This window comes from Salmo salar, chromosome ssa20 (genome assembly GCF_905237065.1).
Source record: "Salmo salar chromosome ssa20, Ssal_v3.1, whole genome shotgun sequence".
NCBI lineage: Eukaryota > Metazoa > Chordata > Actinopteri > Salmoniformes > Salmonidae > Salmo > Salmo salar.
In genome coordinates, this window is record NC_059461.1 from 57,906,500 (window position 1) to 57,919,921 (window position 13,422).

The 13,422-nt window shown below is 45.5% G+C and overlaps 1 protein-coding gene across 1 annotated transcript in view; it reads right to left on the reverse strand.

Moving 5' to 3' along the window:
• Window positions 1-13,422, reverse strand: part of LOC106580924 (sortilin-related receptor) — a 91,560-nt gene that overhangs the window by 32,714 nt on the left and 45,424 nt on the right. The window contains 11 exon segments of the mRNA XM_045703672.1: window positions 52-190; window positions 1,049-1,295; window positions 1,532-1,623; window positions 4,301-4,432; window positions 4,621-4,793; window positions 6,133-6,218; window positions 8,351-8,479; window positions 8,865-9,051; window positions 9,314-9,492; window positions 10,563-10,651; window positions 11,402-11,475. Coding sequence (XP_045559628.1) covers window positions 52-190; window positions 1,049-1,295; window positions 1,532-1,623; window positions 4,301-4,432; window positions 4,621-4,793; window positions 6,133-6,218; window positions 8,351-8,479; window positions 8,865-9,051; window positions 9,314-9,492; window positions 10,563-10,651; window positions 11,402-11,475 — 1,527 coding nt within the window.

Consider the following 13,422-nt stretch of genomic DNA (forward strand, 5'->3'; position numbering starts at 1 on the left):
ACTTAGAATGGGCATTGATTGTTAAATATGGTTTCGCTGCTTGTCTCTCACCTCTGGTCTTGCCCTTGTAGAAGATTTTGAGGTCCATGACCCCGGTCAGTCTACCCACTATCAGTTCATTGTCCTTGGAACCTGCTTTGGAAGCCTTGAAGATGCCCCTCCTTGACCAGTCATCCCAGTACAGGTCATTCTGAAAACACACACAGGCCAATGAGGATTTGCCCAGTGACCTGGAGATTATATGAAAACAAACATAGATATATTTCTACAATGGGACTGTGCTCCCCAGTGTTGCACTCAATAACCTTAATAAAACGGTAGAATCTCTGCAATATGACATCCTCATACACAGAGTGCCGACTTTGCTTCCAGACATCAGTAACATTCTTATTGGACAAGACTGCCTCTATTGGATAATTCCAAAGATACATTTGTACTGACTCTACACACACGCACGCCCACTCACACTCTGTTTATCTTCTATACTGTTGCCTAGTCACCTTACCCCTATACATATCTACCTCCATCACTCCAGTAGCCTTGCACATTGTAAATATGATATTGGAAACTGACCAAGTATATAGTATGCTTACTTACTTATTTATTGTGCTATTCATATTTATCCTTATTTCCCACGTGTTTGTTCTAGTATTACATTGTTATTAATTACTGCATTGTTGGGTTTTGAAAGAAAGGCATTTCACTGTACTTGTGCATGCGACATTAAATACTTGAAACAATGTGGACATGCCGCAAGGGAGGAGGCAAATTTGGAAAGAGCCAACAGTGACAGTACTAGGCCATTTTGAATTCTGCTGTTGACGACATCTGCAAGCAGGAAGTTGACCGGCTGTGCATGAAGAGGTCATATTGCAGAGTCTACCTTTAAAGACATTAGACAAACGAACTAAGCTTGTAAGGCATCTATAAGTGATATTCTTCAAGAATCAATGGGTATACATCATTCATTGAAATGATCAAAAACGGATGTAAATATCACAGAGTGAGCCTTAATACTCCATAAGCGCATCAACCATTCTAAAATAACCTTGAAAACAGCAATGGCATAGGGGTGAGGCAGGCCCTCCATGACCACGCTGCGCTGACCGCCGGCGAAGTCGGCCCGCTCGATGCGATCGCCGTAGGCCTCGGTCCAGTACAGCCATTGGTCGTCTGCCGTGATGCCGTTGGGCCAGCGGACGCCCTCGGACACGATGCATGACACGTTGGAGCCGTCCATGTAGCCGCGGTACACGCCGGCCGCACGGTCGCCCCAATCCGTCCAGAACATCAGGCTGGTAGGAGACACGCCACAGATTAGGCAAGTATATCAGACAGGTATTAACACTGACGTTATTTATGTTAAAGGGGCAATCCGCAGTTCAAACAAAAACAAAGTGGTAAAGTCTAAAATGGATGTAGCAATCACAGATCGCCCCTTTAACAGTCAGTCATCCGGGAGACCTTTTTTGTGTAAAAAAAGCTTCATAAATGCATTTGGCAGATATTCTAAATAATTAGACAGTGCTACCTCTCTCCTGGCATGAGGACCAGAGCTCTGGGATGCTCCAGCACTGAGGAGTTGAGCAGAGTGTGACGTAGGTCCCCATCAGGGTTAGACACCTACACAACACATACACAAGGAGTGGGTCACCATCATCACACACTGTATTGCCTGACAGTAGCATGTCATCTATCAGGTGAGGATATGAATAGAAATCAAACAAGGCTTCAATAAGATGGAGAAAAAAAGATAACTACAGTGCATTCGAAAAGTATTCTAAAAAATGTATTCAATTGTGTTTGTTCCTCATCAAAGAAAACAAATCTACAGACAATACCCCATAATGACAAAGAAATAACAGGTTTTTCAATTTTGTTGCAAATGTATTAAAAATAAAAAACTGAAATATTACATTTACATAAGTATTCAGACCCTTTACACAGTACTTTGCTGAAGCACCTTTAGCAGCGATTACAGCCTCAAGTCTTTTTGGGTATGACGCTACAAGCTTGGTACACCTGTATTTGGGAAGTTTCTCACATTCTTCTCCGCAGATCCTCTCAAGCTCTGTCAGGTTGGATGGGGAGCGTCGCTGCACAGCTATTTTCAGGTCTCTCCAGAGATGTTAGATCGGGTTCAAGTCCGGGCTCTGGCTGGACCACTCAAGGACATACAGAGACTTGTCCCGAAGCCACTCCTGCGTTGTCTTGGCTGTGTGCTTAGGGTCGTTGTCCTGTTGGAAGGTGAACCTTCGCCCCAGCCTGAGGTCCTGAGCGCTCTGGAGCAGGTTTTCATCAAGGATCTCTCTGTACTTTGCTCCGGTTCATTTTTCCCCTCGATCCTGACTAGTCTCCAAGTCCCTGCCACTGAAAAACATACCCACAGCATGATGCTGCCACCACCATGCTTCACCGTAGGCCTGATCAGTGGAGCGCTGCAGAGGTTCTCCCATCTCCACAGAGGAATTCTGGAGCTCTGTCAGAGTGACCATCGGGTTCTTGGTCACCTCCCTGACCAAGGCCCTTCCCTGATTGCTCAGTTTGGCCAGGTGGCCAGCTCTAGGAAGAGTTTTAGTGGTTCCAAACTTCTTCCATTTAAGAATGATGGAGGCCACTGTGTTCTTGGGGACCTTCAATGCTGCAGACTTCCCCAGATCTGTGCCTCGACACAAATCATGTCTCGGAACTCTACAGACAATTACTTCGACCTCATGGTTTGGTTTTTGCTCTGACATGCACTGTCAACTGTAGGACCTTATATAGACAGGTATGTGCCTTTCCAAATCATGTCCAATTAATTGAATTTACCACAGGTGGACTCCAATCAAGTTGTAGAAACATCTCAAGGATGATCAATGGAAACAGGAAGCACCTGAGCTCAAATTTCAAGTCTCATAGCAAAGGGTTTAAATACTTATGAAAATAAGGTATCTGTTTTTAATTTTTAATACATTTGCAAAAAAATTTTGGAATAAGTCTAACGTAAGCAAATGTGGAAATGGGAAGGGGTCTGAATACTTTCCGAATGCACTGTATATACACTGAACAAAAATATAAATATAAACGCAACATGTGAAGTGTTGGTCCCATTTTTCATGACCTGAAATAAAAGATCACGGAAATGATCCATACACACAAAAAGATTATTACTCTAACATTTAGTGCACAAATGTGTTTACATCCCTGTTAAATCAAATCAAATTGAATGTCACATGCACCGAATACAATGTGTAGACTTTACTGTGAAATGCTGACTTATAAGCCCTTAACCAACAACGCAGTTCAAGAAATAGAGTTAAGAAAATATTTACTAAATACACTAAAGTAAAAAACACAATAAAAAGTAACACAAAATGACATAACAATAACAAGGCTACATACAGTGAGTACCAGTACCAAGTCATTTGCGGGGACAATGGGTAATCGAGGTACTTTGTACATGTAGGGAAACTTAGTCAGTTGTCCAACTGAATTTATTCAACTGAAATGTGTCTTCCGCATTTAACACAACCCCTCTGAATCAGAGAGGTGGGGGGGGCTGCCTTAATCCACATCCATGTCTTCGGCACTCGGGGAACAGTTGGTTAACTGTCTTGCTCAGGGGCAGAACGACAGATTTTTACCTTGTCAGCTCGGGGATTTGATCCAGTAACCGGCCCAACGCTCTAACCACTAGGCTACGGGTAAAATGACTATGCATAGATAATAAACAGCGAGTAGCAGCAGTTTAAAAACAAAGAGGAGAGGTCAATGTAAATAGTTTGATTAATTGTTCAGCAGTCTTATGGCTTGGGGGTAGAAGCTGTTAAGGAGCCTTTTGGACCTAGACTTGACGCTCCTGTACATCTTGCCGTGCGGTAGCAGAGAGAACAGTATATGACTTGGGTGACTGGAGTATTTGACAGTATTTTGGGCCTTCCTCTGACACCGCCTATTAAATAGGTCCTGGATGGCAGGAAGCTTTACCTGCGGGATCATCTTTGACCAACCACCTGGACAGTTGATGAAACTGAGGTGTATTTCTGTCTGTAATAAAGCCCTTTTGTGGGGAACAACTCATTCTGATTGGCTGTGCCTGCCTTCCCAGTGGGCCCACCCATTTGGGAGCCAGGCCCACCCATGGCTGCACCCCTGCCCAGTCATGTGAAATCCACAGATTAGGGCCTAATGAATGTATTAGCTGATTTCCTTATATGAACTGTAACTCAGTAAAATTGTTGAAATTGTTGCATGTTGCATTTATATTTTTGTTCAGTATATATCAAATATTGGACAAATCCCTGTTCCTCATGTTTACCTCAATCCTCTGCGCTCCGGCATCCACCCAGTAAAGCAGCCTGCTGATGGGGTCAAAGGTGAGGGCCTCCACATTCTGCAGGTCTTTCCTCACGATCACTTCCTGTCCTGTACTGCCGTTCAGACAAAGCCTCTGGAGGGGGAGAACATACTTTTCACTAATCACGATACACAATGTACTTTTGGTCTCTGAAGTGTGTACAGGATAGATTTTGTGTCCGAAATGGTACTTAATTCCCTATATAGTACACAAGCAATGTACTATATAGGGAATAGGGTAAGTCACGGTTACATCTGAGTGCCTTCTGTGAAGGCCCTGACCTGTATGGTGTCCAGCGAGATGTCAGCCCAGTAGATGCAGTTCCTTTCGTAGTCAAAGTCCAGTGCCACGGCCTCGCGGAGACCAGAGAGGGGTAGACCCTGGTCGGTCCCTGTGGCTAGGTCATAGCGATGGATGGAGTTCCTCACAGCGTACAGGATGAACTCATTACTCTCTGGAGAAGACCAGGGGGAAAAAAAACACTTAATACAATTCATTCTAATCTATAGCCATGTGAAGACTAACAACTGGTAAGAAAAACGCAACAAATTGCATTTTATTTTGTATCCAGCTGTGTATACGACAGTATTTATTTTGCATACAGCAGTAATGCTTGTCTAAAACAATTTCCCCTCAGGGAAATTAAAGTTCATCCAACCCTATGCTTTTATGTATAAAATGTGAGTCATTTCACTTTTCATGAATTCACAAACACTTTTGTTTATTTGCTTTTTGGATCCCTACAACCAGTTCCAGCAGCTATTGTCCCTGAGGTCGAAGTTACGTGTGTTGTTGCTGAAGCCGATGATCTAGTGCTGGGACTAACCTTTCTATCTTTAACTAAATTCACCCCATAATGTGTGACTAAAAGTATCTTTTGCCTCAAATTATACAACAGAGTTTCTTTAAGGTCAAGCAAAAAAGATAAAACTGTGTGGCCCATACCAAATAAACCCGTCATGACCCACGACCCAAAGGTAACATATGGGATGGTTTTAAAATAGTAATTCAATGGATCATTTAGCTATTTGATTATGATTTTTTTGGCCCTTTATGTATCCCTCCCGAAAATATTAAAAAATGATTTGATAAAATACTGAATTTGGCCATTACTACTATAGCCCATAGAAATGCATTGAATAACACATTCATAAAAAGGCAAGAAATAAATCCTAAGGAATAATAATGTTTTGACGTGTCTGTCCTATATCTAGGAGATATAAGAAAGCTCAGGAAATATAAATATTTTTTGGACTCATTTAACCCCTTATTTTTGTTGTCACAAAAGGACCTCCATATTTCCATGGGTTACCTTCAGATGAGTCCCATGTTACTTGTGGGGGTCGTAGAGCAAAACAGAGAACATCCTCGTGAGAGTCTCCCCTTTCCATAATGGCATTTACAAGGTTAAGTATTTGTGAACCCAGTATAGCAAGCATCTCAGAGTATCTCTTATTCATTCATTCATTCATTCATTCATTCATTCATTCATTCATTCATTCATTCATTCATTCAATTCATTCATTCATTCATTCATTCATTCATTCAGGGGTCTCTTATTCATTCATTCAGGGGTTTCTTATTCATTCATTCAGGGGTCTCTTATTCATTCATTCAGGGGTCTCTTATTCATTCATTCAGGGGTCTCTTATTCATTCATTCAGGGGTCTCTTATTCATTCATTCATTCAGGGTCTCTTATTCATTCATTCAGGGGGTCTCTTATTCATTGTGATCTAAAAGGCTAAACGTATCAAATAACCCGGTTTCTTAATTGAGAGAGGGGAGGCTTACCTCCTACAGGACAGGGGAGCATCTCTCCACCCAGTCTGGCTTCTACATCCCCTCCACTACAGCTGTCCCCAGACACCTTCCTGTAGCTGAGAGAGAGAGACACACACAAACTGGTTAACAACATGGACAGACACACACACACACCACCCAATATCACAACAAGAGTACGTGTACAACAAATGGTGTAATACAGTGCATCTTATGCGTAGTTGTGTAAACGAGGAGAACAAAATGTTTATATGTTGCCCATTACATATACACTGAGTGTACAAAACACTAAGAACACCTGCTCTGACCATGACATAGACTGACCGGTGGAAAGCTATGATCCCTTATTGATGTCACTTGTTAAATCCACTTCAAATCAGAGTAGATGAAGGGGAGGAGGCAGGTTAAAGAAGGATTTTTAAGCCTTGAGACAACTGAGACATGTATTGTGTATGTGTTCCATTCAGAGGGTGAATGGGCAAGATAAAATATGTAAGTGCCTTTGAAGGGGGTATGGAAGTAGGTGTCAGGCGCACCGGTATGAGTGCATCAAGAACTGCAACGCTGCTGGGTTTTTCACGCTCAACAGTTTCCTGTGTGTATCAACAATGGTCCACCACCCAAAGGATATCCAGCCAAACTTTACACAACAGGGGATCATTGGAGTGAACATGTACCAGCATCCCTGTGGGAAGCTTTTGACACCTTGTAGAGTCCATGTCCCAACGAATTGAAGCTGTTCTGAGGGCAAAAGGAGGGTTGCAACTCAATATCAGGAAGGCGTTCTTAATGATTTGTACACTCAGTGTATGTCAAGATTTTGCTGGGACATCTCTCCTTATGACACTAGGTGGGGCTGTTCTCCATGATAAGCGAGGGCTGTATAATAGAATGACGTCACTCCTTTCTCTTCCCCATAGCGCAAAAGAAGAACAAAGAGTTCCCCCTCATGACCACAAAGGATGCCATTTGCAAAGTGTTCATATCATATTCATCATTAATCATGTTGATATTTAACGGTCGTCTCCTTGCGGCAGTAAAATAAATCCTATAAGACTGAGGTGAAGACTGATACGCTAGGTCAGGGGTGTCAAACACAAATACCCAGTGGGCCAAAATGTAAAACCTGAACAAAGTCGCAGGCCAACATTGAACAAATGAACCTTTTAATATGGACCCAAACAAGTTTTGCTTTAACATTGAATATGGAACAAGCATCGCTTATTACCATACAATATATAATTTAATAGTGGAGACATGCAAAATCGAATTTCAAATGAAAAAAAATATCAATGGCATTAATTTATTAAATAAATAAAATTTAAATAAAAATCGTATGCCTCTTTTCTATTTGCAGCCTTCTGATTTAAATACCAAAATAAACTTTTTCCACTGGCTAATAATTTTACAAATAAAATGATAATAAATCAATCAACCATTCAAGCCCATGCCTTGTAGCAAGAAAAAGTGCACAAAGAAAACGTTAATTATTGCACACTGATCTAATCTGATGTGCCCAAGCCAGATACCTGGCATCTCTTCTTGGATGCTAGTTCATCAATGTCTGGGCTCAGGCTCTGAGCTGAAGAAATCCTTGTTTCATAGTGTCGTCTAATGTTGTACTCCTTACTTACAGCCACGTTGACTCCACAAACAAGACAAACAGGTTTGTCTTTTACATATGTAAACAGATATTCTGCCTCCCACTTGTCACAGAGGAGAGGGCGTTTCTGGGTCCTGTCCTGATTGGCGCGCGAAAACAACAGCAGAGCATTATGGGATTCGTAGTATTAGCGGTGAATGCGCTGTATAATACCGGCGGGCCAGCTCTAGTAGTAATTTGGTATTGTCTCGCGGGCCAAATATAATTACCCCGCGGGCCAAATGCCAGAGTTTGACACCCATGCGCTAGGTAATGCCATTTGTTTTTAATCAGCCATATGTGACTGTCAGTCAAGGACAAGTGTATCTCAACCTTTATGGTTGTGTCCCAAATGGTACCCTATTCCCTTTAAAGTACACTATGTTTGACCAGGGCCCATTTGGGACACTGAATTCAGCCCGAAACCCCAAAACCCTTCAGCTCAGCTAAGTCATATAATCCAGACCCATTCACATTGCAAGGCCTTGACCCTCAACGTGTGGAGTCACCTTAACAAAAGGAAAAAGCCTATCATTACAAGAAGTGATGAAGTGACAATATGCTAATACCAAAGGGATATTGGCTCACCCTGTACTGCGACGGTAGGTAGTTCCAACGGGGCAGGGCACGGGAGGGGCGTAGAGGTTCCCGGAGAACTCGGGGTCGGGCAGGCACACCTGGAGGGACAGGTCCTCGCTCAGCTTGAAGCCATAGTCACTGAGAGAGATAAAAGGAGAGAGAGGAGGGTGAGAGAGAGCAAGAGAGAGATTAGATGGGGAGAGAGAGAGAGACCCAATGTTAGCCTACCTGACTATCAAAATATGAACAGATTGAGATTAGTGGAAAAAAAACTGTTGCCTAATTCCAATCAAGCCCTAGCCCTACTCTGAAAGGATAGCAGAGGTGTAAGTCAATCAAGCCCTAGCCCTACTCTGAAAGGATAGCAGAGGTGTAAGTCAATCAAGCCCTAGCCCTACTCTGAAAGGATAGCAGAGGTGTAAGTCCTTTCAGATCGATACGAGGTGCCAAGGGGTAGATCGTTTTAGGGGTAGAGGCAAAGGGCGGATATGGGATTGGACACGGGCTTGGAAATGAGTCTCACCACTCGTAGTCCTGGCGTGTGCAGGAGCAGTTGGACACAGTGACGGGGCGGTCGAAGTCTTCCCCGTTGAAGCAGGTGGCGTGAGGCGTGCGTCGCTTGTACACCATCTCACTACCCAGAAGGCAGTCGTTGCCCCGCTCGTCTGACGGGGACCAGCGCTTGTAGTCTCCCTCGGCGCACGGCACGCCTGAAGAGACAAATACACACACTTTAAATACTTGATTTGGAATTGGATCACATTGTATTACAGTAGCATGGGGACATAAGCGGACACACACAAACGAACGCACAAACACACACACACACACCCCTCAGTGAGACTCTGGCCTGATAGATGGATGCTTCTTATTGGCATTGTGAAAACGGACGACAGACAGACCCAAAAGCACCGGGCTGAGCATCAGTCATGACTTCTGCCCAGTGTAGTAATATTGTGAGAGTCCACTCACCGAGCACGTCGCTGGCGTTGACCTGCAGGATGAGCCAGCTGTGTCTCTGGTCGGCGTAGGAGCCGAAGACGGTGAAGATGGTGCTCTTCTCCCCTGGTTCTGTCAGCAGCTGGTAGACATAAACCTCCCGGTCAGAGAAACCGAAGTCTGTCCACGTCTCCCCCTCATTGGTACTGAACCTGAGACAGAGAGACAGTAGGTAAGAGCCTTTTATATGTATTTTTTTTATTTAACCTTTATTTAACTAGGCAAGTCAGTTAAGAACAAATTCTTATTTACAATGATGGCCTACCGGGGAACACTGGGTTAACTGCCTTGTTGAGGGGCAGAATGGCAGATTTTTACCTTGTCAGCTCGGGGATTTGATAGTCAGGTAGTAACCTTTCGGTTACTGGCCCAACACTCTAACCAGTAGGCTACCTGCCGCCTTGTCCAAGTCAGAATGGCCCATAGGATAAATCTACTGATTCTGTAGCGTGAGGCAGCAAGTACACCAACCTGAACAGGATGCTAGTCTATAGCAGGGCCAACAGAGACAGTATGGACATCAATATTAGCATGGTTACAATATTTATACCCATTTTACACTACTGAGCCAAGCCAAGCTGTAGTGCATTGGCCTGGTTACATATCCCACTGTACTGTAGTAGCCGGAACAGAGCTGGAAAGGACAATGTGAAAATAAGAGGGGTAGGGGGGGTAGAGGGGTTGGGGGGGTAGAGGGGTGGGGGGGTAGAGGGGTGGGGGGTAGAGGGGTGGGGGGTAGAGGGGTGGGGGGTAGAGGGGTGGGGGGTAGAGGGGTGGGGGGTAGAGGGGTGGGGGGGTAGAGGGGTGGGGGGTAGAGGGGTGGGGGTAGAGGGTGGGGGGGTAGAGGGGTGGGGGGGTAGAGGGGTGGGGGTAGAGAGGTGGGGGGTAGAGGGTGGGGTAGAGGGGGGTGGTAGAGGGGTGGTGGGGGGTAGAGGGGTGGGGGGGTAGAGGGGTGGGGGTAGAGGGTGGGGTAGAGGGGTGGGGGTAGAGGGTGGGGGTAGAGGGGTAGAGGGTGGGGTAGAGGGGTGGGGTAGAGGGGGGGTAGAGGGGTGGGGGGATAGAGGGGTGGGGGGATAGAGGGGTGGGGGGGTAGAGGGTGGGGGTAATGAGGGGTGTAATGAGGGGTGTAATGAGGGGTGTAATGAGGGGGTGATGATACAGCACACTGTGTTGTTCTAGCAACGGAGATATGGGTCTTATTTAGGACAGTTGTGAGACTCACTTGAGGTGTGTGGTGGAGCCCCCCTGGGCGATGGCCATGAGGATGCCCCCGTGGTCACCCCACGTGTAGAAGTGAGGACCGGCCAGCGCCTTGAGAAGGGGAAATGTGAAGAACACTCATTAAAGCCACAGTCTGTAAGATTGCTGGTCAATTTATATAGCTACCATAATAAGACTAGTACAACTGTATTATTACCAAAAATATTTTGATCGTCAAGACACTTAAATGAGGTAACACTATGTTCAGATTAAAAGTATGTTTAAAAAAAGAATCATTAAAAGTCTAATACTGCTCTCGTGGAATGTCACACCATAGCCATCAAGAACATGTGAAAATGTTCCGGGTGCTTCTGCTCCATTGTTTATGTCTTCGAGGGCTCCCCAGTCTTGGAACTGTACACACGTCTTACAGAGTGTGGCTTTAAGTAACTGCAGCACCATGTTTGTGGTTGTTTAATAATACGCTATGGAGGGAAGTATCCTACGCTAATCATTCAGCATTGTGGCTAAGCGCTCCACAGAAACCCTCTGCTATGAGTGGGTAGCGGAGGCAGGAAACATCCAACAATAACCAATGTCAGGATTTATAGCTCATCATGTGCATAGTTACATTTATGGCACACACACACACAAAAACAAAGCATACACACACACACACAAAAACAAAGCATACACACACACACACACACAAAAACAAAGCATACACACACACACAAAAACAAAGCATACACACACACACACACACAAACAAAGCATACACACACACACACACACACACACACACACACACACAAAAACAAAGCACACACACACACAAACAAGGCACACACAGGCACTGACCTCTCTCCATCTGGCCCCAGCACTGCTGGACACGTACACGTTTGGCTTGTTGGCTAGGTTCTTGCCCACAGAACCTGCAGACAGACACAGGATGATCAGTGGAACGGCTGTGTGAGAGGAGGTGATGAATTAAACAATTCACACAGAGGGATTCAGTAGGAACACTACCGCAGCTTCAGGTGGTCTCCAGTCCCAGCAGTATCCCAGGCTTTGTTCCAAATAGCACCCTATTCCCTACATAGTGCACTGCTTTTGACCAAAAGCCTTATGGGCCCTGGTCAAAAGTAGTGCACTAGATGCATAGGAATACGGTGCCGTGCAATTTGGGATGTAGCCAAGCACAGCGGCCAGCCCAGAGTACACAAAGCCGACAACAGAGCAACAGTAGCTCTACAGGAAACAGGGTGCCATTTCAGACGCGGCCATAGCGAAAGGGGCTACTGTAGCATACAGCTGGACCGGTCTTATATAGGGATCGATTCCATCCAGGGTTGTTAAGCAAATGCTTGAGATCAAGGAACAGGCCTATGTTCAGAAAAGTTCAATAAAAACTCTGCATGCCGCAGCCTACGCTCCAGTATGCTTTATTGTCAACGTCAATACTCCTTACCGTGTGCTGAACCTAGAGGAATGGCTCAAATCAGTGTGTAGTCATTCTAGGGGGGGAAGGCCACAACGAGTGTGATGTCCTATATCTATTTATCCTATGTGGATGTAGACTACCATGTTGCACCTAACGGTGTGGCGTATTGTACAGCTCTGTCGGCGTGCACGGCTCTGTCCGTGTGTACGGCTCTCTCCGTGTGTACGGCTCTGTCCGTGTGTACGGCTCTGTCCGTGTGTACGGCTCTGTCCGTGTGTACGGCTCTCTCCGTGTGTACGGCTCTGTCCGTGTGTACGGCTCTCTCCGTGTGTACGGCTCTGTCCGTGTGTACGGCTCTGTCCGTGTGTACGGCTCTGTCCGTGTGTACGGCTCTGTCCGTGTGTACGGCTCTGTCCGTGTGTACGGCTCTCTCCGTGTGTACGGCTCTCTCTGTGTGTACGGCTCTCTCCGTGTGTACGGCTCTCTCTGTGTGTACGGCTCTCTCCGTGTGTACGGCTCTCTCCGTGTGTACGGCTCTCTCCGTGTGTACGGCTCTCTCCGTGTGTACGGCTGACACTCATCCTGAGAGCTGGTTGATGAAGCCACCGTTCTCCTCCCCTGCACCACCACTAATGACTGTTGTTCTTGGAGGCCATATCAACGGTGCTTTACAAATGAAGAAATGTCACAGGAACAAGTCACAAAACAAAACGCTTCGGTGGAAATGTTCCCCCTGATAGGCCGTGTGGGGATGCTGGTTATGTGTGGCTGGCTGGGTCCACACAAAGAGAGAGACGGTGTGTCTGTGTGTGTGTGTGTGTGTGTGTGTGTGTGTGTGTGTGTGTGTGTGTGTGTATCCGCTGGGTGAGGAAGAAGTAATTAGCGCATCTGTGTGTGAGCGATAACACGGACGAGAAGGGCATAGTGTCTCCTCAGCTCTCCTCTCTGCACTTCTCCCTGTGGGAGTTATCGCCTAATCATTTGGTTAGGTTTAGTAGCTCGCAGGGCGTAGAGGCGTCTTCCTCCTTCCAGACACAGCACAGCTACAAAGAAAATCTATGTACTCCGCGAAGCAGGCAGAGGCGGTAGAGACAGAGAGACACTTTCAGTGGATTAAACACAATGGATGTGTCCAACTACTCCTAGTTTAACCCCGGTCAAAACCTATTGCTCTGACCGGAGGACACGCAGTTACTAACACGCATGAACACATTCCCATACCATGAACACATTCCCATACCATGAACACATTCCCATACCATGAACACATTCCCATACCATGAACACATTCCCATACCATGAACACATTCCCATACCATGAACACATTCCCATACCATGAACACATTCCCATACCATGAACACATTCCCATACCATGAACACACGCACTCAGGAAAATTCAAACACTCACGCGCACACACACACGTTGTAAATAAGAA